This window comes from Plodia interpunctella, chromosome Z (assembly GCF_027563975.2).
Source record: "Plodia interpunctella isolate USDA-ARS_2022_Savannah chromosome Z, ilPloInte3.2, whole genome shotgun sequence".
Taxonomy (NCBI): domain Eukaryota; kingdom Metazoa; phylum Arthropoda; class Insecta; order Lepidoptera; family Pyralidae; genus Plodia; species Plodia interpunctella.
This window is the reverse complement of record NC_071324.2, coordinates 5944514-5970378: the sequence shown is the minus strand read 5'-3', so window position 1 is coordinate 5970378 and position 25865 is coordinate 5944514. Positions and strand designations below refer to the sequence as shown.

General features: G+C 36.9%; 1 protein-coding gene across 1 annotated transcript; it reads left to right on the top strand.

Moving 5' to 3' along the window:
• Nucleotides 1-911: 911 nt before the first annotated feature.
• On the top strand, nt 912-25865 carry S1P (Site-1 protease). Its single transcript, XM_053768425.2, has 20 exons — nt 912-1469; nt 2100-2279; nt 2614-2700; nt 2848-2944; nt 4049-4269; nt 4703-4843; nt 5506-5664; nt 5967-6054; nt 14197-14378; nt 14837-15001; nt 15450-15599; nt 15986-16068; nt 16498-16703; nt 17041-17239; nt 17661-17724; nt 18061-18201; nt 18606-18743; nt 19143-19323; nt 20609-20797; nt 21306-25865. Exons 1-20 carry the CDS (start codon nt 1245-1247, stop codon nt 21527-21529), a joined length of 3120 nt encoding a protein of 1039 aa, XP_053624400.1. The 5' UTR covers nt 912-1244; the 3' UTR covers nt 21530-25865.

Genomic DNA, 25865 nt, shown 5'->3' with positions numbered 1-25865 from the left:
CCTAGTCAAAGTTATTGGATATATCCAAAATCTTTGACCCTAGTTGTACCAGTAGCGCCATCTGCGCCGAGCTTTGCGTAATATTCCATAAATAACAGGCACTCCGTAAGAAGTACTTACTAAATCCATGGCATGGAATTATTAGTTACAAGTACTTGTTTATTAAATCCATGGTTAGAGTTGATCATAATCTAATAGAGTTACATTATTTCAAATTTCATATTCTATATATTTTTTAAATCGGTCAAGTACTTTTAGAATTTATCTACCTACTTCTTCTATAGATTCAACATCATAACTAATATTATAGGTAAATGCGAAAGTAAGTTTGTTTGTTACCTTTTCACATGCTCTATGTACTCAACCAAGCTTTTAGAAAATTTTGCGTTACATAATATACTTTGAAGAACCTTTGTAGAAAACACGGGTACAGTAACTTTCATCCCGAAAAAATAAAGATTCCCGTAAGAAATTTACACGGGCGGAGCTACGGGCAAAAGCTAGTCTACTACAACGTACTCATACCATGGTATTAGTGGGTACTCTATAGTACTTATTAAATACGTTACTTAGACAATAAAGAGTTTGGAGGATGTATTTGTTGAGAGAAAAAATCTATCTCTGCGTGTATATTCTTTCTGAAAGCATTTAAAAGTTACGTTTATTTTACCGAAAATTTCATAACGGAAAAGTATTTTCCGTTATTATTTTACTTAGTCGAACCACAGATATAAAATGTTTTTGTATCTGTAAGTTGAACCGTAGTAGACCGTTCTTAGACCTTCTTTGCTTAGATTTACCTATCCAATGAAAAAAAAAAATTAAGCCTATTTGTCACTATAGTAGAAGTCACCGTCACATAATTTTTGACATTGACATTGTGTCAATATTAATTTATCATCATTCTTTTTAATTTCATAAAGTCATATTCTCATAAATTTGTAATAAAATCTTCGTTGTTTATCTAAAAAGTTTATCCATTAATAAAAACTTAGAGCTTGAGCTCTTTTTTTTCCTTTCCTACAACGAAATCACATTCCAAACGTTACAAAAAATAGCTTTGGTCAAATTTTAATTTTTGTACGTGATGACAAACAATAAGATGTTTCTCGTGTATTATTATTTATAGTATTAATGTCTAATCTGAGGGTTATATCTAAATCAAAAATTTCTAATCTTGATAAGAAATTGATAAAGTTATTATAGCGTCGATCATGTAATTTTAACTTAATTTTTTGTGAAACATGTTTTGGTCGTGTAAGTTTGTTACTATTGTGTTTTTATTAAATGGTGAGTTAGTTTACGCGAACGTAGAGACAGCTGAAGGATGCAATAATTCAAGTTCGGCTAGAGTAGAATACAAGTATAATACAGATGTTATCAGTACTGAGCATATAATTACATTTAATGGATATTTTATGAAATCCACCAGAGAAAAGTATGTTGCTGCAGCACTATATAATATTGGCGTAAGTTTTGTGAGATTCCTGTACTTTAGAAAATGAACATGATGTAGTAAAGTTTTGGACAACACTCAATGGCCCACTCTAAGCACAAAGTTTGTATTGCTTGTATCCGATAAATACCAACACAGAAACAAGCACAACATACTCAGAACCACAGGCAAACCAAAAATGCCTCGCAAGAGTTTGTAGCATTGTTATGGTTATTATATATATTTAAGCTAGCTTTTTATTTAAGGTATTAAAGCTAGCTTTTGCTTGCGGCTTGGCCCACGTAAATAACAGTTTTAAAAAATACTGCTGTTTTTTTTTTGGGATAAAATGTGCCCTGTTTCCTTCTCAATACTTAAACTATCAAAATTATGTGTGCAAAATATCAAGATTGGTTGAGTAGATAAAGCATGAAGAATAACAAACAAACTTATGTTCACATTTATAAAATTAATATTGTAAATTCATGAGCTCATTGTGTTCATTAATGCCATCATAATTTTTTATCCATTTCTTTTAGTAAATAGAGAAAACTACATGTATTATGTGAATGAGATTGATTAACTTGTGTTGTGTGCACTATAGTGTGAGTTGGCTCAGTCTTAAAAAAAATACTTTATTATGTTTTTTACATGATGTACTCAGATTACAAACTGGACTATACTGCAAAGAAATAACCCAGCTAAGGAGTTTCCCAGTGACTTTGATGTTATAATACTAGAAGAAGGAGAACGGCGCGCACTTAATGCCTTGAAGGACCATCCTGCTGTGCGCAGAGTGACCATTCAACGACAGGTGCAGAGGACAATCAAATACATCAGAGATGTAAGTATAGTTGGTGGGCAATATAGATCTTTTTCACATGAATGGCAATTATGGGCACTTGAACATCAGACTTGTTAAGTCTGATTTTGTCCTGATGTGTATGTACATGTAATTTTTCTTAAGGTTTGTACAGACCATAGACCTAATTTAGAGAAAGGCCTGGTGTATTAACTTGTGCTCACAGCTACAATTTATGGAACACAGAACTAAAATAAAAAGACACGGACAGAAATGTGGGCATCAGCTAGTAATTTATAACTTTAATGAAAGTAAACAACTCAATGGTGAAGTGAATGTATATATATAAATGCCGAATGAAAGTATTGGTTTTCAGGATGATTGTGGATCCTCATCCTGCCTGTACTCTGGCTGGCGAAACCATCGCGCCCGCAATATCCGCTCGTTCAGGCAGCCACGTGAGGTAATGAACTCAAGTACTCAACCAATAAGAATTAGATTCTTATTGGTTGAGTTACATTCAAAAATATACTTTTATGTGTTCAACCAATAGTTTAGAATCCTACAAAATAAAATCCACAGGGTACAGCTTGTATGTGTATATTTCCAGAATGGCGGCTACACATCCAGGAAGTTGCTGAGAACAGTGCCTCGTCAAATCACTTCAGTGCTCAAGGCAGATGTTCTCTGGTCTCTTGGTGTAACAGGTAATACATCCGTCGCACAGGTTATGGTCCTACTATGCTAGCGTAGAAGTAAATGAATTCAATGGCAGATTTTCAATGAGTTCTTTAAACACTTTCCCTTTTGACTTTTTGTACATATTTTCTTTATTTATAATACATATTTGTTGTATACATATGTCGTTTACGTGTCAGCTATATTGGACTTATTAAAAGGATCTCGGAGAAATACGAGAAATCAGAACAAGTTTATCATTGAATAAACTGGCGACAACTACTTATTGATATAATGTATTTTTATATTATCTCTTATTATATATGTTCTTATTGCTAAATATTAAATCTGAAGTGTTGGATTTAAATTGCTTATCATTAGATATCTACCATACGAGTAGATAAGATAATGTTATGTTGAAGAATTTCAGATATTTTCTCTTATCTGTACTTTAATGCGTGTGTTCACTTTTCGCTATATTGCTTTAGGCTAACGGGAACTTATATATTTGATTCCTCCAGAGTCTAGCGATCGATTTGGAAAAACACATGCTATGTTGATAGTGTGATAGACATACAGAGATTGTATTTAAATAATAGTTTTTATTATTTTTATTATTTAAATTATTTTTCTCTAATTAAATAATGACGAATCTATTTGATTTTGGTGTCAATCGTTTCAGCATATTTTATTCTAGGTTTGTAGATTTTGCTTTTTTTATATTTAGTTGTTATGATACTAACGGCTGGATTAACCTTCAGTTCATGCTTATCATAATAATGTATTATGATCCAAACTAAAACGCGTGCAGCTTGTAAAAACAAGATGAAACATGTAATATTTATCCCAAACCTAATAAGAGAATATTTTTTATTATAAAATAGTTATAAGTTAGTTTCAGAAACTATTTTTAGTTTCAGAAATATTTTTTTTCCATTGCAATACCAAATTGGTTGATAAGCCAAGCCAAGAAGACACATCATTTATTTTCTAATCTTTATAGTTAAACTTTATGATGATGTCCGACTAATTTTATTCATGACAACTTCTACATTTTTCCACTCGCTGGTGCGAATGTTAACAACAGACTGTATAAGACAACTTTGTGACCTGTACGGTAACTTTTCTACAAGGTGAAGGCATAAGAGTTGCGGTATTCGACACTGGTCTGGCACGCCATCACCCGCACTTTGGGCGCGTGCGCGAGCGCACGGACTGGACCGGGGAGAATACTTTGGACGACGCCCTCGGCCACGGCACCTTCGTCGCGGGCGTCATCGCCTCCAGAGCCGATTGTCTTGGCTTCGCGCCCGACGCCGATCTGCATATATTTAGAGTTTTCACTGACAACCAGGTGGGAGCTTAAAGTTAATATACATATCGGCATGTAAAGTATATCCTGTTTAATTATAAATTAGTCGCATTATCCACAAAAAAGTTGTTTTGTCACTATCGAACTTCACAACATTTGCCATTGACAACACGAGACAGGGCATATTTTGGATTAAAGTATTCTTTATAATTTTTATGAATAACAGAGAAACAATATGTGGACAAGACTTTTTATTGGAATGTTTGTTTTTAATTCGCTAAAAATCAAAATCTGATCTCACGATTCTACTGTGAGCTACGGATAACAACTAGATAAAATTTTATGTGACACTTGTATGAGATCGGTTTGATTTGGTTATTTTAATATCTAAATGCAATTTATTTTACATTCAGTCATGTAGTCAACTATTTTTATGGGTTAGTTCGTAGTTGTAAGGAAATCATTATTTTTACAGGTTTCGTATACGTCATGGTTCCTGGACGCGTTCAACTACGCGATCATGCGTAAAATTGACATCCTGAACCTCAGCATCGGCGGGCCCGATTTTATGGACCACCCTTTCGTGGACAAGGTGTGGGAACTCAGCGCGAATAAGGTCAGTCGTCTTTACATTTACACGAAAAGGTTACTGAGGGTAATGTGTTTTTGTGCAAATGCATGTAATTAAGCTTATTTCCCGTTTCGAGATTCTGTATAGCATCTTCTTTGACGATTCAGTCATATACGTGACACATTTATCCCTTATGCGATTACGGTTGTTTATCTACGAAAATGGAATGAACATAATTTACAACAAACTTTCACCCCCCATTACAGTCCTTTGGGGGATGAAGTTTGAAAAAAATATTCTATGTTTTAAGGGGATGAAGCTGAGTTTTATAGAAGCGGTGGTGGTGTAATGGTTAAGACGCCCGCCTATGGATCGAAATATTCCAGGTTCCAATCCTGCTTGTGCCACATGAGTTTGTATACCAGTCTAACTCATGTATAGTAGTTTTCATCGACCACCACTTGTTTCCGGTGAAGGAAAACATCGTGAGGAAACCTACACACTGGTTGATTATTAAATTGTGTATGAAATGGAGAAGGAAATGGCAACCACTCCATTTTCTAATGCCAAGAAAGTTGTTGTGTATGTTTAATTCCACGTAATTACCACGACACTCAGCCATGAGGAAAACGAATATGATTTGATTTAACGGGATTATTTAACTGCGTGCATGCAAAATCAGTCCAGCGCAGATTTCATTTGCACAGGTAATAATGGTGTCAGCGATCGGCAACGACGGTCCTCTGTACGGCACGCTCAACAACCCGGCAGACCAGATGGACGTCATCGGCGTCGGCGGCATCGGGTTTGATGACCGGATCGCCAAATTCTCTTCCCGAGGGATGACTACTTGGGAGTTACCGCATGTGAGTCAATATTATATGGAAATATTACCGTAATGCTAGCAGTTTGTAGCTTTGAGAAATAAATAATTTTTAATGGATGAAATTTTTAAGGTACCGCCCTAGAATATGGCGATTCTTTAAGGTTCCGACCTAGTCGCCTCGACTCCCGCGAATTTCGAGACGACTGTGGGATGAAAAACCTTGCCTTCTTGTCTGTGGCGAGAGAAGTGGAGGAGACTGACATGCTGTACCGACGAAGTGGGATAAGGGTAGTAGGCGGACGATGTGTAGTTGGTATTAAAGACGTCGGCATCATGTCGTAGGGCTACGGGCGCATGAAGCCGGACATCGTGACGTACGGCAGCGGCGTGCAGGGCTCCAGCGTGTCCGGCGGCTGCAGGTCTCTCAGTGGTATGTCCATGTCATTCTTGTTGATATGAAATGAGGTTAGTGGTTGAATTGTTTATAACAACAAATAGTAAGGAAAGTTTTAAGGATGTCTAAGTAGAAAAAACTTACTGCACTTGTATTAAATAAACTGCACAAAAATTTTTGATATGACTTTATTTCTGAACAACAAACTTAGACTATAGTCTGTTAAATCAAAACAAAACATTGAAAATCAAAAGTTTACATAAATATCACGAAAAACGCGCTATATGGAATATATTATATTTTCATAGATTGCATTTTTTTTTTTCTGGCCGCTAACTGGTTTAATTTTTTTTTATTTTCATTCCCTAACACTTGTTAAGTAACATACGACTATAATAATAATAATAATAAGCCCGCAGGGCAGCTTGTGGCGAGCTGTTGGGGAGTAGCGACCCCACGGACCTGAGTGCTCCCAGGGAAGGCCCCTGTTCCTCACCTCCGCCTTCCTTCCCCAAGGTCGGAGTGGAAACCGAGAGGTAACAGGACTCCTACCTCTGGCTTGCCTTCACCGGCCGGCCAGAGTGGAGTCGCGAGAGCTATATGCTCGAAGGGTGGAAGTGTAAAATGTCATAACGCCGGGGGCGTCTGACTGGATCACCATGATTTCGCGCCCCGCAGACTCACCTCTCTACACCCTTAGCCGCCCACGCCAATGTTGCCCCTTTGTCGCCAATCGCGGCGACTGATTTGAGGGGCCCATCCAGTGAGCGGCGAGTCACCACCTGCCACTGAATAGTCAGTTATCATGATTATGGCAGGTGACCGAACTCTTTGAAATAGCCCATTCTCAGTTCATCCAAATTTCATTCTATAGACCAGTACTTCTATCCATTATTCTGCAATAGTTCACACTCCCGCCGAGACCTGCTCATGGGCATATCATTTTATTGATATATCCGCGAGCGGGCTTTGGCGGGAGACCTACACAACATCAAAACTCTCCAAAGGGCCTCTACGTGTTGGATCCATATCCCCACGCAAGCCTCTCAAAGGACCGGACTTAGTGCCGTGAATTCCAAAAGAGGAGAAACATAATAATAATAATAATAACCCCCCCGAGGGTTCACCTTGTCGTGGTGGGGGGGCTTACAGGAAATGATAAGGACTAGGGGGCTTTATCATCAGAACCCAATAGGTGCACAGTACACCCGTACATGTTATGGAAGAACTTTTAAGCTTATGTCATCAAAGCCAATGCCATTTCCTAACCAACGAACCCAACTTTCCTCTCCTACTATCCACCTTTACCCATTTATAAATATGGAGAACAGTAATAAGAAGAAGTATAATTTGCGGCCGCTGCCCGGGGGTCGCCGGGGCGCACTTGGAGCCGATGCTGAGTGCCACAGTATGCGAACCATTGGCGACGGGGGGCTGAGCAGGCGGGCTCCCCTCGAACAATTGACTACAGCCGATACTCATCCACAATCGTCTCCTTCATCACCTTCATCTCTTTTTCCATCTCTTCCTTCTTCGCCACCATCTTATTTGAGTAGAGAACTTCCTTCGCCAACTTCACTTAATTCTATGTCATCTCTTCAACCCAGCTGGAATGTTGTGCGGGAGGCTACTCTGGCCAATTCACCTGCACCCGCCACAGCTGGTCCTCGAATACGCAAAAAATGGACCAATGATATGAATGAATTCATAATGCGTACTTATCTAACTATTACTTCTTTGGAAACTACCAATAAACGCAACTACTTACCAGCATTATACGAAAAATTTAGCCAACAATTTCCAGAGTTTCAAGTTAGTAGACAGCGTGTTGGAGATCAACGTAGAGCAATAACGCGTACAAAGCTATTATCGGATGAGAGAATTAATGAAATACGCCACGAAGTCGAACAATACTTAACAAATACACAACCCAGCACCTCACACCCGCCACCAACTACATCACAAACTGAAAGCCAACGAATGAGATGGCCAGATGAAGTAAATGAAACCATCATGACTACGTATTATACAATAACTGAGCTCGAAACAAATATCACGGGTTATAGGCAATGTTTACACCGAACAGTTATAGCAAAGCACCCAGAAATTAGTCACGTGTCGGAACAAAGAATAGCTGACCAACGAAGAGTAATAGTGAAGAACAAACTTTTAAGTGATGAGAAATTACAAGAAATTAGAGATAAAGTAGCTCGCGATGTTGTACTACACAACTCACATACAACTTTCCACACAAATGATAATGTCTTGACTAATACACTACCATCTTTATTTCATAACACTTCTATCTCAACCCATGATGAGCAAAGAGAACATTTAATAAACTCTACACAAGAAAACCAGTTACATAACACATTAGAAATAAACTATTACATGCCATCAGAATCCGAAGCTCTGCTAGATGAAACTTTTAAAACTGTATTTGACAAGTATATAGAAACTGATCCCTTAGATCGACCACAAATTCCTAAACAGAGACCCTCCAAAAAATTTGCAGCTATAGTATCAATACTAAACAATAATATACTTCCCAAATATATAACTACTGAATCGGATTTTCTAACACTGCAGACTGCTATTTATTCAGCAGCATATACTTCAGCAAAACTTAATGGTTCAAAAATAAGTGACACATCATTTAAACGAAAATTAGAGCATAATAAACCGAAATGGGAAAAACGATTAGAAGGAAAAATTAAAGATCTCAGGGTTAAAGCAGGAAGATTGACAGAATATATTAACGGAAACCGTGGCTGGGAACTTCAAAAACACATAGAAAAAATAAAACGAGATCATCTTATACATTCACAACACGAAAATCAGAACACAGAATTATCCCACTTCTTAGATACCATTAAGCAAAAAATTAATACAGCAGCTAGTCGATTACGAAGGTACAGACAGACAACAATAAGAAAACAACAGAATAAACAATTCACAACAAACGAAAAGAGCTTCTACAGGTTACTTTCACAACCACAAACCAGTGTGACCAAGAAGACCCCCCAACCAGAAGCACTTCACTCATTTTGGTCAAAAATCTGGGCAAACCCGGTCGAACATAAAGACAATAGTTGGATAGAAAAAGACAAGGAACACACTATAACTTCACAAGACATGGAATTTGAAAATATCCCTATAGAGACCTTGAAATTGGTTATTTCTAAAACACACAATTGGAAAGCTACTGGAACCGATAAAATACATAACTACTGGTATAAAAAACTTACTTTCATACATCCATTCTTACTAACACATATTAACCAATTTATACAATCACCAGATTCTATACCATTATATTTGACCCAAGGTATTACCTACATGCTACCTAAAGATGCAACAGACCCAACAAACCCAGCAAAATATCGTCCAATAACTTGTTTACAGACTCTTTATAAAATAATTACATCATGTATTAATGAAATCATTTATACACACATCCGAAATAATAATATTCTTTCAGAAGAGCAGAAGGGATGTTGTAGAGGTAGCCGAGGCTGCAAAGAACAGTTAATTATAGATGCCGTTGCAACTAAACAAGCATTAACCAGAAAACGAAGTATTTACTCTATGTTTATTGACTATAAAAAGGCATATGACACGGTACCTCACACATGGCTAGTTTATATTCTTAAACATTACAAAATACATCCTATCGTTATCAACTTTTTGAAATCCATAATGCAACACTGGAATACGAAACTAGTACTTACTAATAATAACATAACCATTGAGACTGAACCTATCAATATACGTAGAGGAATATTTCAAGGTGACGCACTAAGTCCACTTTGGTTCTGCCTGGCCTTAAACCCACTCTCCAACCTCCTTAAGGATAGTAATAAAGGTTTTGAGATAAAATCCAGTAACGTCAATCATACCTTGTCTCATTTAATGTACATGGACGACATTAAGCTATTTGCCAGTTCATTAGACGATATACATACTTTAGCACATATAACAGAAACATTCTCATCAGATATCCGAATGGAATTTGGAATTGATAAATGCAAAATTCAATCAGTATACAAAGGAAAAATAGAACACAATACTTACATACTACAAAATAAAGAACAAATAGACCCAGTTGACCAAACCGTAGGATACAAATATCTTGGCTACCAACAAACACAACAAATTCACCAAAAAGAAACCAAATTTAAGTTAACGAGTGATTTTCAGTCTAGACTCCATAAAATTTTCAATACCCATTTAAATGCCCGTAATACAATAAAAGCTATAAACACATTTGCTATCCCCATACTAACGTACTCCTTTGGTATCATTAACTGGTCTCAAAGTGATTTGAAGAACCTACAACGGAATATTAACACCCTTTTAACTAAATACCGGAAACATCACCCAAGATCTTGTATCCAAAGATTAACACTACCCAAATATGAAGGTGGGAGAGGGATTATTGACATACAAAACCTTCATAATAAACAAATAACAGCTCTACGGTCGTTCTTTTATCACAATACACAAACATCACCTTTAATAACGTCAATTATACAAGCTGACAACAGACTGACACCCCTTAATTTGAAAGACTCGTCTCCACAAAAGAAGGAAATAATCACCACAACACAACAGAAAATAGATACTTGGACCCAAAAATCTCTGCATGGCCGACATCGCCTCGATTTGATGAACCCTAATGTTGACAAGGCTGCGTCAAACGCCTGGCTCAAGCGAGGAGAGTTGTTCCCAGAGACGGAGGGTTTTATGTTGGCTATACAAGACCAAATCATAGATACTAAAAACTATAGGAAGCACATAATTAAAGACACCCAAAATGATAACTGCCGTCATTGCCACAGTAGTCCGGAAACCATCCAACACATAACAGGAGCATGTAGATCAATAACACAAACGGATTATAAACACCGACACAGGTTGCGGCCATTATTCACCAGTATCTCGCAAGTAAATACGATTTAATAAAGGATAAAACTGCGTATTACAAATATTCACCTCAAACTGTTTTGGATTCCCCTAACTATAAATTGTATTGGGATAGAACTATAATAACAGATAAAACTATTCATCATAATAGACCAGACATAACATTACACGACAAACGAAACAAAACAGTTTATCTGATTGATATAGCCGTTCCTAACACCCACAACCTCAGCTCCACGTATACAGATAAGTTGACCAAATATACTGATTTAGCAATAGAAATTAAAACACAATGGCGTGCAGGAATCGTTAAAACTATCCCTATAATAATTTCGTCCACTGGTGTCATACCCACATCCTTACACACTAGTCTCAATATATTAGATATACATCCATTAACTTTCACCCTACTACAAAAAGCAGTTATACTAAACACTTGTCGTATAGTTCGCAAATTTCTTTCTTCAGACTCTTAATTTCTTTCTTCTTTTCAATTGGTTACGTTTGGCCACGAGCTCGCGTATCCAATAAAACTCCTCAAAATTAATTTTGAGTGAAATATAAAAATACAAATAATAATAATAATAAAATTTATTTGCAGGCAAAACACGGTAAATATTGGTTACAAGTTGCGACAAGAGTTTGTCTAATATAAGTTGTACAGGCGTGTTGCGCCAACAGTTGGCATGCAAATATTCAATTTCATAAATTACAATTTATGTTAGTTACATGCAGAATTTTTAACAAATAAATAATTTAAACATATAAATTAAGAAATTATTGAAATTTTATATAATAATGTCAATTATAATTTTTGAGGGCGCTGTATGTCAAAGTCAAAATTTAAATGCAAGAAGTTCATTAATATCATAAAAGCAGTTAGTGACCAACAATGTATGAAGCTGTTTTTTAAACTTTGTCAATGGCAGGGATTTCAAACTTTCTGGCAGATGGTTATAAAGTTTTATTGCCATATTGTAACTGTTCGCTTGAAACAATTTAGTGGTATGCGATAGTGTAGCCAGGCGATTCGGGTATCTAAGTGAAGAAGGATATGGTAGTTTACAAAATTTCTGTATGTTGCACTTTACAAATAAACAAATATCCATCAAGTACATGCAAATCAATGTCAAAATTTTTAGCTTTTTGAATAATGGCCTACAGCTATCAAGAGGTCTGGCACCAGATAGAGCCTTAACACATTTTTTCTGTATTACAAAAACTTCGTTTATTCTAACTGAGTTTCCCCAAATGACTAGTCCATAGCGCAATGCCTAGCAAACATAGCCATGGTAGGCGAGAAGTGCTGTTTCCTGTCCACAAGTGTTTCGTAACCGATACAGGGCATATACAAATCTGTTTATTTTCTGACACACAGAGTCAATGTGTTCTTTCCATGACAGATGTGCATCGATGACGATGCCTAGAAACTTTGTAGAAACACATTCTGCGATTTGCTCACCATTATACGCTATAGACAGGTTTACAGGTTTACCATTTCTATTGTAGTATTGCAAAAACATCGTTTTTGTAAGGTTGACACATAGGTTATTACATTTTAGCCAGTGTATGGTACTACTTATTGTGTCATTAATTTGCTTTTCATAACTGCAGTTTGGTTTTTTGTTAACAACAATGGACAAATCATCAGCAAAGAGTGTACATGGGTAAGCTGTTATTGTTGGCAATTCATTTATATACAAAATGAATAAAAGTGGGCCCAGCACACTCCCTTGAGGTACCCCTATTCTATTGACTGTAGCCGAGGAGCGGAATGCAGTAAACTCTAAATCATTGTTGAAATTATTTACTTCTACGCACTGAGTTCTTTCAGATAGATAATCGACAATCAGATCGTGAGCTTTTCCTCGGATTCCGTAGATCTCTAATTTTGCTAACAAAGTTACAGTGAAAAAAACAAAGAAGTGAAAGTAACAAAGTTAAAGTGACAGACGAAATCAAACGCGCTTTTCATGTCAAACATTAAAGAGCTAACTGGGACCCTCTTATCCATCCATGTGGCAATTTCTTTTACAAATGAGAAACAAGCCGACGTTGTAGACCTTTCCCTCCGAAAGCCATGTTGTTCAGGCCTTATTACATTGAATTTGTCAAGAAAAGTTATTAGTCGGGCATGAATAACATTTTCCCATATTTTTGACAAGATTGGTATTAAGGTTATGGGTCTGTAGTTAGTTATATCATCTCTGTCACCTTTTTTATAAATCGGTTTTACAATCGAATGCTTAAAGCTTGGGGGGAAGATACCGCATTCAAGAGAAAGATTAATCAAATGTGAAATTAGAGGTGAGAGTTCATAAGCACAAGCTTTAATAATTTTGGTAGAGATTTCGTCATAGCCTGTTGAGGTGGAATTTTTTAAGGATTTTATTATTTTATATACTTCATTTTCGTCAGTAGGGGTAAGATAAATAGTTGAGTCATTCTTTTTTAATAATCCAAGGTCCGTTTTTATTTTTGCGTCATAGGTCTTATGAGTTAAATTAATAAAATGTTTATTAAACTCATTAGAGATTTCGTCCGCATTGTCTATTTTTATCCCTTTTATTTTTAAATGTTTTATTATTTGTTTACTGTGATTATTTTGCTTTCTATTTATGACAAGCCACGATGCCTGACATTTATTTTTTGCCATTTTAATGAATTTATTATTATTTATTTTTTGAGACATGTATATGCATTTTTTTAATAATGATGTATAATTCCTATATAATATTTTATTTTGTTTAGTGTTATCTTTGTAATATTTCATTCTTAGTTTCCTTTTTCTAGCACATGATTTTTTAAGCCCTTTCGTTAACCACCTAATTTTATTAGTTTTATTTATTAAACATTTCACTTTATATTTGGGAAAGCACAAATTATAAAGAAGTAGACTATGTTGTTTTAATGTTTTTGGCTGGCCAACGGTGGGAATAGCACGATTATTTACGACAGTAATATAGTTTGCGCACCGATCTGACTCGTTACTTCCGGTGAAGAAAACCTGCACTCAAATGTAATCTTTCTGGGTTGATAAATGTTAATTACTCACTGATATATGTAATGATTTATTAGAAGTAATTATGTGTGTCACATTCCACATAATGGCTACTGGCAATTTTAATAGTACTTATGAGAAACCCTGCACTCTAGTGTAAACCTGCACTAGGTTTCTTCACGGTTTCCTTCATCGGAAATAAGCACATAATGTAATGGCCACTGTTTATGGATTTAATTTGATGAATGTAGGTACGTCAGTAGCCTCTCCGGTAGTGGCTGGCGCCATAGCGTTGCTAGCTAGTGGCGTGCCACGGCATCACCTGAGTCCGGCGTCCGTGAAGCAGGCGCTGTGTATTACCGCGCGGCGGCTCAACGGCCCCAACATGTTCGAGCAGGGACATGGGAAACTCGACCTTATCAGCGCTTATCAGGTTATTAAATTTATCGATTATATTTTGGTTATCTATTCTACTATTGGAGCTTGGAACTATTACCCGTCGCGTCGCGCCGTCTAAAATTTTAACCAAGACAATAATTATTTTATATATAACTAGCTGCACCCTGTGGTGTCACCAGCATAATTATAAAATAATACTTACGTTTTTATGCACAGTAGCGACATTTGTTAAAGCGCCAGTGACTGTAAAATTTTTTGACCAAATCATATAGATACGCTATACATAGTATACGTATTTATAGTACGTTATGTATCAGCAGGTACTTAAATACCAAATTTTATAAAATTCGCGAATTTTTCAGTATGATATTTCTTAATATACATACAAACTATCGCCTTTAATGTTAGTGGGATAATTAGTGCTGGGGATTTTTAGTATATAATTACTGCGGTCAAAATGGTCGAAATTCACGTGCAACGTGTTGTTGGCAGTTCCTCCGCGAATACACACCGCAGGCGAGTCTAAGCCCGCCGTATATTGACCTCACGGAGTGCCAGTACATGTGGCCGTACTGCACCCAGCCGCTGTACTACAGCGCGCAGCCCACCATCACCAACGTCACCGTCATCAACGGGCTCGGCGTGGCCGGCGAAGTGGTCGGTATTTCTTTTGTTTTCCCATCAACATTTCTATTACAAAGTTATTATATTCCTTTATACGGACAGCTATACTGAAAGCTCACACTTAGAATCAGTGAGGGATTACCAATATGCTGAGTAGGGTGGAGCCTAGGCCGGCAGATTTTAGAGGGCGAGGGATTATACATATAAACCGTAACACAAATATGGTGTGTAATTTTATGAGTTTTGTGGCGTTTAGTTAGACACAGGCAGACCCGGGACTTCTATCTTTACATATTATAACAAAATCCTGCGCCGCATGTCTGATTGTTCTGCACGGATTTTCATGCACTTTTCTCCAATAGATAGTGTGATTCCTTAGGAAGGTTTAGGTGTATAATTTGTTAGTGTATAATTATGTTTTTAACCGAGCAAAACCGGGACGGGCCTTTATAATATTTAAGGGTTTACTGTATGTGATCAGAAAGAGGTGAGCTGGCATCCTCACCTGCCGCACGGAGGGCTGCTGTCGGTGTCCAGCGAGCACAGCCAGATCCTGTGGCCGTGGTCCGGCTGGCTGGCGCTCAGCTTCTCCGTGAGCGAGGCCGCCGCCGACTTCGACGGCGTCATCGAAGTGAGTCTCTCTCTCTCATCTAAACAAGTTCCCATTTTCTTCCACAGCCTTTGAGCGTTGGAGACCGAGGTTCGCTTTCCTGCTTTTTCCAAGCTTTTTACAAGTTGCAATGTAACTATGTACATATGGCTTGGGTGGAATGTTTTGCAATTCAATTTTGCATGCATTCGAACTTTCCTCAGATTCCGTCCATGGTTTAGCTGTGAAAGCGGAACAGACAGATAGACTTTCGCATTTATAATTGTCTGAATAACCAGAAGTGTTAGGATTTACTATCGTTAACAAATTGATAGTGATTTTAAAAGTGCACAAAATAATTAATACTAAGTAGTATTAATTATTTTGTGCATAGAGAATAATAAAGCTTGTTTATACTTGTACTGCAGGGTCACGTAAACGTCACGATTGAAAGCCACACGGACTTTGGCGAGAGGACTCTTATGAACGTCACTCTCATGCTGCCCATTCGGTAAGACAAAAATATGTTTCAAGTAATCACTTAACAATTAAAAATTGTTCAATTTTAAGACTGATATTGATTTTAGTAGATTTTTTAGGGGTTCATTTTCGATGTGAGAATGCCTATTTCTGTCGCGAGTACAACAGAGTGAATATATCTGTGTCTGCTACCCTCTAGTGTTGACCGCCATAGAGCTCTGTCCTATTGCTCAGTCCTGCTCTGTTGCGATGATGCACTACGTTGTAGCTCCGTTATTTTCTATAGGTTTTGACACTGATGTGCGTTGATGAACTACATACAATTTCTGCGCTGTCGGTCGACGGACGTCAAAATGACGGACCGCGACATGGCTTTTAATCTTTGAGCCAATAAGTGCTTGAATTTAATTAAGGGCTTGAATGTAGTCCAATATAGACCCATTAATTATGATTTTGTTAGCGCCCGCGTGATCCCAGTCCCGGTGCGGTCCCGGCGTCTCCTGTGGGACCAGTTCCACAGTCTGCGGTACCCGGGGGGCTACTTCCCGCGGGACGACTTGCGGGCCAAACACGACCCGCTAGATTGGCACGCGGACCACGTGCACACCAACTTTCGGGACATGTACCGCCGCCTTAGGGAACACGGATTCTACCTTGAAGTCATGGGTCAGTTGTCTGAAATGTTGTTAACAAAGCGTCATAGTAGACAAATAGAAGTTCCTTTTTCATGTACCTAGTACAAAATCCCCTTTTATTTTACTTGGGACTGATAATTTTATTTTTTGAAGTTTGTGTCTCACTCCCAGGCAATGCCATCATTTTTCTGACTCCACAATGTGGGCATAAAATGCAATTATAACACGATTTCATTTTAATTTGTGAAAAGTTGAACCGTTTTGTTTGTTATTAGCAACGGCGGAATTATCTCATGAAGGGATCTTTTAGTTACATATATATCTCAATTTCGAGGATGTTCTTTTTATGTAAAAGGCTGTTATCGAAGGTACTCCGTTAACTTGCATCGACACCTCCCTGTACGGGGCCCTGCTGCTCGTGGACCCCGAAGACGAGTACTTCCCCGAAGAGATGTCCACCCTGAAGAAGGCGGTGGACGCGGGTCTGTCGCTCGTGGTATTCGCTGATTGGTACAACGCGTCGCTGCTAAGGCACGTCAAGTTTTACGACGAGAACACCCGCCAGTGGTACGTAGTCCGTTTAATTCCAAAAACATTTAGGGTGAGTTGCACCGTCCACTTTGAGGATAACTTTGACGTGTCGTGACAGAAAAACGCAAAATACGCCATTTCGTTAAAAAGTCAGCGGCGCGCCTGTTCAAATCAATGTCAAATTTGACGGTGCAACTCCGTGTTTTAATTACAAAGCCTAAGAATATATATATTTCGTCAGAAATTGGACCCTCGCAGCTTTGCACGTCAAATTTTAAAAGTAAAACTAGCTGTTGCTCACACCAACAGCTAGTTTTGCAGCCTACGTTTTTAATCTAATTCGGCCTATCGGTTTAACATCACAAAATCAAACGTAAATATTTAACTTTTGGGAACGATAAGCCACATATTTTATGAAATATATAATAACTAATTACTGTAATATTGTATTTTCCAGGTGGATACCAGAAACGGGGGGTGCAAACGTTCCAGCATTGAACGATTTACTGAGCATGTATCAGGTTTGTGTTTATTTATTTGTCTATTATATTTTTGTGTTTATTGATCGTTATGTCCCGTAACACAAGTCTCGAACTTACTTTGAGACATAATCTGTGTGATTTGTCCGTATAGATCTCTCGTCTGAGTGGCTGCCAGGTTTGTGTTTCTCCTTTCGAGTGTGTTTTTATACATAAAATACACCGAAATGCTTCTTCAGCAACCACACTTGGTGAAACCGCATGAAAATCCATGCGGTAGTTTTTGAGTTGATCGCGAATAGTCTCAGATGATTTTGTTATATAATATGTATGGATTTATCTTCAGTTCTGGGTCCCAATGTGTTATTTGTCGTAAAGGTGGCGTTAGGTGACCGCGTGTTCGAGGGATCGTTCAAGTTGGGTGGTCACCCGATGTACTACGCTAGCGGCACACACATTCACAGCTTCCCCGAACACGGGGTTCTCATCACAGCTCGTCTCAGCGACCAAGGGCATCAGGTAATTAAAAACAAAACAGGAAAACGTTTTGTGTATAATAACTACATTTCACAAAAAAATAACAAATTATTCAAGGTATTTTCGAACGGCTAAAGCCGATTTTTGCATCGATAACAACCTTGCCGTCATACAGTTTCAGGATCTTATTCAAATTAATAATATTATACGTACTTATGTGGGAAAGTGTGTCTGTCAAAACATAGAATTGGTTTGAGGTTATTTTGGTATTGGGAACTGGGTAGTGACATATAGGTTCTTATTGCTGTGAGCAATAACTTCTATGACCTAAATTATAATAAATGTAACTGTTGTAATTTACCAGTTAACATCCGGGAAGAAGCTTACTTTGCGTACATTCTAAACTTTAATTTTAAAATAATAATAACTATGGTGTCTGTGATCAGATAATGTCCGGGGAGAAGCTAAACGGCGGGGCAGCGGCGGGCGGGGGGCCGACGGTCGACGTGCCAATATTGGGCCTACTGCAGACCGACACGGGTGCGAGGGACTACGCCAACGACACACTCGACAAATTACCCAAGGTTAGACTACTGTTTGCACCACTAATACTTATTTCATCTGTTTTTAACATTAATAAGTGTAACTTCGGAGTCAAAAATGTTACATACCCCTGTATGTAAAATTTTTGATTTTATTTTTATTTCGTACACATATTTAATTACTTTTTTAAGGTCTGTCTAGCAGCACACTAGAGCCACCATCACATGTTTAGAATTGTTTTAATTTTCTTAGCGAAAAATAAAACATGATTTTAAATGGGAAACTTACGCGGGCGAAATCATGGGAAAATCTAGTAAAAATAAACTGAAATTATAAATAACAAGAAATAAAACATAAAATAAAACGTGCAGTAAGATTCAGCCTTAAACTAAACGTGCAGTAAGATTCAGCCTTAAACTGATTAACAATACGGTACCCAGGCGGGCAGACTAGTGGTGTACGGCGACTCCTCGTGCCTGGAAGGGGGCGCGGCGCGGCCCTGCCACTGGCTGCTGCTGGCGGCGCTGCAGTATGCGCTGGTGGGACACCTGCCCTCAGTGCTCAAGGAGGCCGCCACCCCCACGCAGAACAGACTGAAGGATGTCCATATCATACCCTCGGGTGAGGCTCATTTTCTAATCCTTAATTAAAAAGCGAAAGTAAGTTTGTTACCTCTTCCCGCTCTATCTACTCAACCAATCTTTTTGATTTTTTGCATGTAGTTTGAAGTATGGAGAAGAACATGGTTACTTTCTTTCCGGAAAAATAACTGTTCCCGTTGGAAATTCACGCGGGTGAAAGAATTCGGTAGAAGTAGCATGAGCACATAGGTTAAGCCGAAATTTATACAAAATCAAAGCTACTTTGTACTCAGACACTAGCGCCACCTATTTTTTGTCGAACATTAAAAAATATATTTTAACAAATTATCCCACACTAGATAAAAAAAATTATAGAGAATATTATAGTTTTCCATTTTACAATTTAGTCACAGTTTATTAAATCGGAAACGGTAGCCACTAAAATCTTTTTATTCAACTAAATATAATGCATTATAGAATCACATAGAAAACTATAATATGTAGTATGGCATTTATGGTAGCGATGGTATACAGGCTGCGTTTTAAATAAATTTCACGAAAATCTAAAGGTAACCATGGTTACTAACCGGAATCTATAAAGGAAAAGCGTTTTTTTTAAAGAACAAGCGTTTTTTTACTAATCAACTATGGTTTTAGGCTGGACGTGCTATTACTATAGCAGTGGCTCTAGGTTATTATGTAGTGTTTAAATAAGAAAGGATATTTGAAAATTGGGCCCCTAAAGGTTTTAAAATTAGGGTTAAGTTTGTATGAAAAATAACGAAAATTTTTACTTATCTACTTGAAACTTGGCATAAATGCTATGCAACAAAAAATAATGAAACACGTGTTTCAGGATGTCTTAAAATTTTACCTTTAGGGTAGTTAAATGAGGGTGAAAATAAATAACGAATATACCCATTCAAAATTTCGTCGAAAAAAATATGAGTAGACAGCTAGTAGAGTTAGCGGTAAACACCATTGAATTCACATTGTTACTGTTGATGGTTCGAATCCTGAACTTCAATTATTTTGAATTAAATCTGATTATCTATAGATAAGGTGTTTTTGTAAAAGTTTTATTATAATTTTACCCGAGCGAAGAACTGCTAGTACTTCATTGAGATTTTTAAGTAAAGAAATTTCCAAGAACAAACATCTTTCGAGAGCAAAAAGTAACGAATATTTACTTTGTGATAAACTGTACGGCACTGGTAACATTATGCGCGTGAGTAAAATTTGCGTGACTTCTGGATACTTCGCGTCGTTCTAATTTTGTTAAATCTTGAAGTCTTTATTAATCTAAGGAATTAATACCACCACAGATCTGCCGAAGCGCGCAGAGGGCGGACGCCTGCACGTGTACTCGCGGGTGTTGTCCCCGGACGGAAGCGGGCCCCGGCCGGCGCCCCCGTGCCCCAGCGCCAGCCCCGTGCCCCCGCAGCCCGTGCACGCGCCCCCTGCCGCCCGCACCCTCGCCCCAAGGCACCAGCCCACCGATCCCAAAAGTATTGGTAAGATCCCAGAGTGTCTCACAGTCTAGGCGTTAACTGCAACTGGCTATCGTTTTCTTTTTTATTTTATTTTTATTGATACGTCCAACAGCTCATACTTATTAGAATTATATTATTTTAGGTGTAATTATATGAACACAAATCATGTTGTTGAATTTGTTTTATGTTCATCCTTATTCTTATACAATTGTTGTAAAACACAATCATGTTATAAAACAAGACCTTGTTTCCGTAGCGTCAGTCTGTCTATTTTCAATAAACTCGTAAACCACTGCACAGATTTTTATGCGGTTTTCAACAATGGATAATGTGATTCCTGGGGAAGGTATCAGCGCATAGTTTATTATGATTATAACCTAACGAAACCGGGACGGCTCGCTTGTATGTTATATAAATTATAGTGTCGTTGAGTTAGTATCCCACAAATAACACAATTCTAATTCGAACTTAGTTTGGGACTAAAAAGATATGTGTGTTTTTTCTTTATTTATTAATAAATGTATTGCAGGTGCCCCTGAAATGGAAGGCACAGAGGCCGCCCCGCGCACGTGGCGAGGCGCGGGGGCGGCGCCCTCGCGCGCGCACCCGGGCCTCGAACCCCAGCCCACCGGCACCGCCAGCCGAGCTATAACGCTCCTGGCCATCATCGCCATCGTCTACTGCATCACCACTTTATGGAAGCGATGCGGCAGGAAAATCAGAAGACGGAGACTCATGTCTCTAGCTACCTAGCATAAAGCACATAACAATAAAGGAAAAAAATAGGACAAACAAGTGTACTTGGATCAAGTTACACAGTGATGAGTTATTAGCTCGTTTTCTCATTCGAGGGCGTATATTTCTGATTTGTATATACTCCTATTAGCAAGTACGTATTTAACTTATTTTTTAATGATACTTTGTGATGTATGATAGCCTTTTATAAGCACTACGTGAGTATGGGTAGTTATCTAAATGTGGTCAAGTTCAATACAAAGACAAACGTAATGTCTTCGCGTATGTTAATTAGGATAGACATGTAAATGAATCATGACAAAGTTGTTATAAAACGGAACGGTCATTGTATTTTTATTTTTAAATTTGATATTAACATATTTTTAAATGTTTATGTGCACAACAACAACACAACTGATATTTTGATTTAGAACACTCGTTATCTACATCGATTTTATTATAATATTGTTTTGGCTTCTAATGATACTAAATAGTTCTCCTACCTATCTGATAAAATCGCGAACTTTTAGTTATTGCGCACAGATTAAAGTTAACGTCAAAGTAGACTGGTGCATCTGGGGATAACTATGCACTGAATTTAAATTAGTACTTTATCAACAAAATCTAAACCATCACCGCATTTATTAACACAATTGACATTTTTTTAATGAAGGTGGTTAATTATAATATTTGTTAAGCATTTTCAATTAATGTCATATATTCCTTTTAATATATTTAGGTACCAATGTATATAAATAAAATTTATATCGTCACGTAAATTAAGTAAAACTACAACCCATTGCTCCATTGCACTACGCGCTGTGTTCTGTCAAAATACAACACAACGGTGCGGCAACGCACAGCATCGACGAATTGATGGAGCCCTTAAATATATCATATTTAGTGTATCTCAAAATCGTGAAATCTATTTGATTTTAATTTCGTACGTCGAAGATACTTCTTCCATACAATTTCTACGTTCTGCATTGATCCGTCAATGTAAATCAACATAACGGAGAACGATGTCGAGAGCAATGTAGCCTCGTATGTATAACGGTGAAGGAATGATCAAAATGACATTTATCTAGCAAAGGTAGTCCTGTAGGCGGCGTTCAAATAATTAATTAATTAAAATGGTCTAGGCGTTATTTAAAAAGCATTTATTGTATTTGACTTTATCTTTGAGAAAATGGTATCTGAAAATTTTCGTGTGCGTTTTTCCAGCTAGAAAGTATCTCCTATAGAAATATGAATAGAACCTATTGTTATTATTGACTAATCAGTTATGTATGTGCCCGGCATAAAACATTTGTCTTTTGCCTTTGCGAAAATATAATTTATGGGTGTTTAGGTTACGGAGATACTGAGATTTTTGCAAAATCGTGTTTCTCTTAAACCATTACAAGTACGCATGTAGACTTAATATGCATTAGTAGCTCTTGATACAAATCAAGCATTTATGAGCACAAGCTCATGGCACATATAGTTAGATTAATAAAAATACTTATAATTTACGAGAAATCGCACTTCTTGAAAAACAAAAAAATAATCGCAGCGCCGAAATGAGAAAACGCAAGTCATCTGAAAACTGTATTCGATCCTTCTTGATGTAATAATGATGATTATCATAAAAAGTTTCAAAAGTTATTGAATTATAGTACTAAAAATCTAAACGGCGCTATCATTAGTTTGACGTCAACGTTAAAGAAATCGGGTCAACCCAAAACGTGCTGGTGTGAACCAAAAGTTAGTGCATATAATCAAATAAGTCGGTGAAAATTATCAGCTTAAAATTTTTTGTATGTAAATAGATAATAATAGAAAACGAAACATGCAAATAACGCTGGTTATCCGACCAAATTCGAGTGACTACGAAAAAGCGGCGGTTATGCCGGGTAAATAAATATAAATAGCTAATTAGGCACTAATTATAGGTTCAATTCATATTTCTGTAGGAGAGATTTTCTAGCTGAAGTAACGCACACAAAATTTCCTGAAATTTCCTGTTGTGAATAGAAAGAAATTTGAGAAAGTAATAATTGAAAGTAATATTGTGATATTGAAACAATATTGAATCTTTATTGTGTACTAAGTTGATAAACTTGGGATAACGTGTAGAGTCGCTAATGCTATTTATGCCTATACTAAATACATTTTAATACATGTATTTAGGCTCCACTATAGTCATAAATAAACTCTTATACAGCTTTAATAAACCTTTATGTTTATGTTTTTGAAGCTACAAGTCGACATTAGTACTTGTATTTTGGTTCCGTAAAACTAGACCTAAACCCTGATAGAATGAAATCGTACCGGATCGTTATCCCAATTCTTATATAATATTGATAGACATGCACTTCATTTTAATAGCTACTGAATAAAATAAAAAGATAAATCGTAACACATCTCAAATCTCTTATGTCATATTGTAGTTCTTTATAATAATTTTATACAACACTTAATTTGGTGTTTATTAGTTGAGTCTATGTTTTAATGTTACTCTTAACTACGACTATATTGTTTTAGTAAAAAACCCGAAAAGAGGATCGTTGGTAACTAAAAAGCGATTATATGACTGTAGGTCGTGTAATCAATTTGTTTATACGGCTAACCTTTTTGTGTATATTCGTGATGTGGGCATGTTTGTTGGATAAAACGAAGCTAACGATAGGCATTAATGAAGAAGAAGTAAATGGAAGATTAGGTCAGGGCCTCGACCTAACTTCCACTACCGTACCGCCAACAGATTGCGGATGTCTAAAGAGTGATTTTTTAAAATAAAATATGTCAGCGTATCGCGGCAAACTGTAATGGAAATCCCTAGTCTCTGTCTGCCCTCATTGTGGGAAACAGGCATTAATAATGTATTGTAGCTACTTGGGAATAGAATAGGTCTAGCCGACTAATGTAATTTATGTTATAATTTCACTTTGCACATTTATTTTATCTCGACATTTTCATTCATTTTTGAATACTTTTTTTTAATTACGGCATTTCAATTGATATATAAGTACCTACGTCTAAATACTTCTAATATAGTTTTAAGACCAAATTTGTTAATTGACGACTTTGAAGAAAACGTTTTCTTCAACTGTCCTTTGGAAGTCAGTAATAAACTTAAAATGTATGACGTCATTAAAATAAATCATTTAATGGCGTTATAATTTATCTTATCATCCTACCTAACTGAAAAAAAGAATTTTGACTTTGAAGTAAATGTTGCTGGTCACTAATGTTGACCCTCAAGTATCTTGCTTAATTTTGGCTAGAAATTGGTATATCATTCTCATCTTCTGGCAGAACTAAGTAAGTAAGGTCTTGTGGTCTTTATAGTGCCGCCGCCGCGCCGGTCCCGGTTATCCCAGGTAAAGCAGTATACGGTAATACACCTCATGGTGTAGGTAATTATGTCGCGGCCATCTGGTTAAATCAGCCTTTGAATAACGTCTCTTCAACATCCTAGTTTCTTATAATCGCATCTAATAAAATAAGATATGGTAAATCTAAACTTACACTTAAGTGAAACTGTCTGTGTTATTACACCTAGTTCTAATCAAGTAATGATCGGCCTAGGTGTTCGTGTTCAATTGAATGCCGAATTTTAATGGACTGGCTAGCCTTCCTCTTCTGATACTGATTTAACCAGATGACTTCGACATATCTGCTATCTTCGGTTAGCATTAGCCCATATCATTGCGATTAGAACTAGGTGCAGTAACACAGATGGTTTCACTTAAGTTTAGGTTTACCATATTATACTTTATAACGATGCGATGAGAAATGTTCAAGATGTTGAAGAGGCGTTTATATGTTTCTATTGACTCAATCTACCTTGCCACTACAATCTACTAAAAATCCATATGATAAGATGAAGATAATAATGGCCGGACGATTTGATTATTTCTGTAGTCGTTATCTCTTTATCCTCTCATGTGGGGCATTGCTATAAGTGCTCGGGCGAAGTGACCTGTTTTACATCATGCAAAGATTTTCTTTTGATGAATTTCTGAATGCTTTTTGCCAAAGAATTATAATAAAAAATAACTTTTCACTAGAATGTTCTTTTCTTGTACCTAGTGTAATTATTGTAAAATATTGCATAATATATTTTATCCCAAGTAAAAACTATTCAGGTCTTCGCAAACGATTAAATATTGTATATATTATTACAACTATTTAATAAGGACAGTTTTTATAACTTGTATTGTACGTTATAATGATAAAATCTTAATTACGGACATTATGTTATGAAAAGATGGTTAGGTAATAATTATATCTATCTAGAGCTTGAAATTGGCGATTGTTCGCATTAAATTTAGGTACTTAAAGAAGAAATAATAAAACATATATTGTT

Excerpts from the sequence above, each read along its gene's own strand:
- S1P (XM_053768425.2), top strand. The coding sequence starts at position 1,245 with ATGTTTTGGTCGTGTAAGTTTGTTACTATTGTGTTTTTATTAAATGGT. Across the intron at positions 17,240-17,660 it reads GACGAGAACACCCGCCAGTG|GTGGATACCAGAAACGGGGG; the intron begins GTACGTAGTCCG and ends TGTATTTTCCAG. Across the intron at positions 20,798-21,305 it reads CACCGATCCCAAAAGTATTG|GTGCCCCTGAAATGGAAGGC; the intron begins GTAAGATCCCAG and ends AATGTATTGCAG.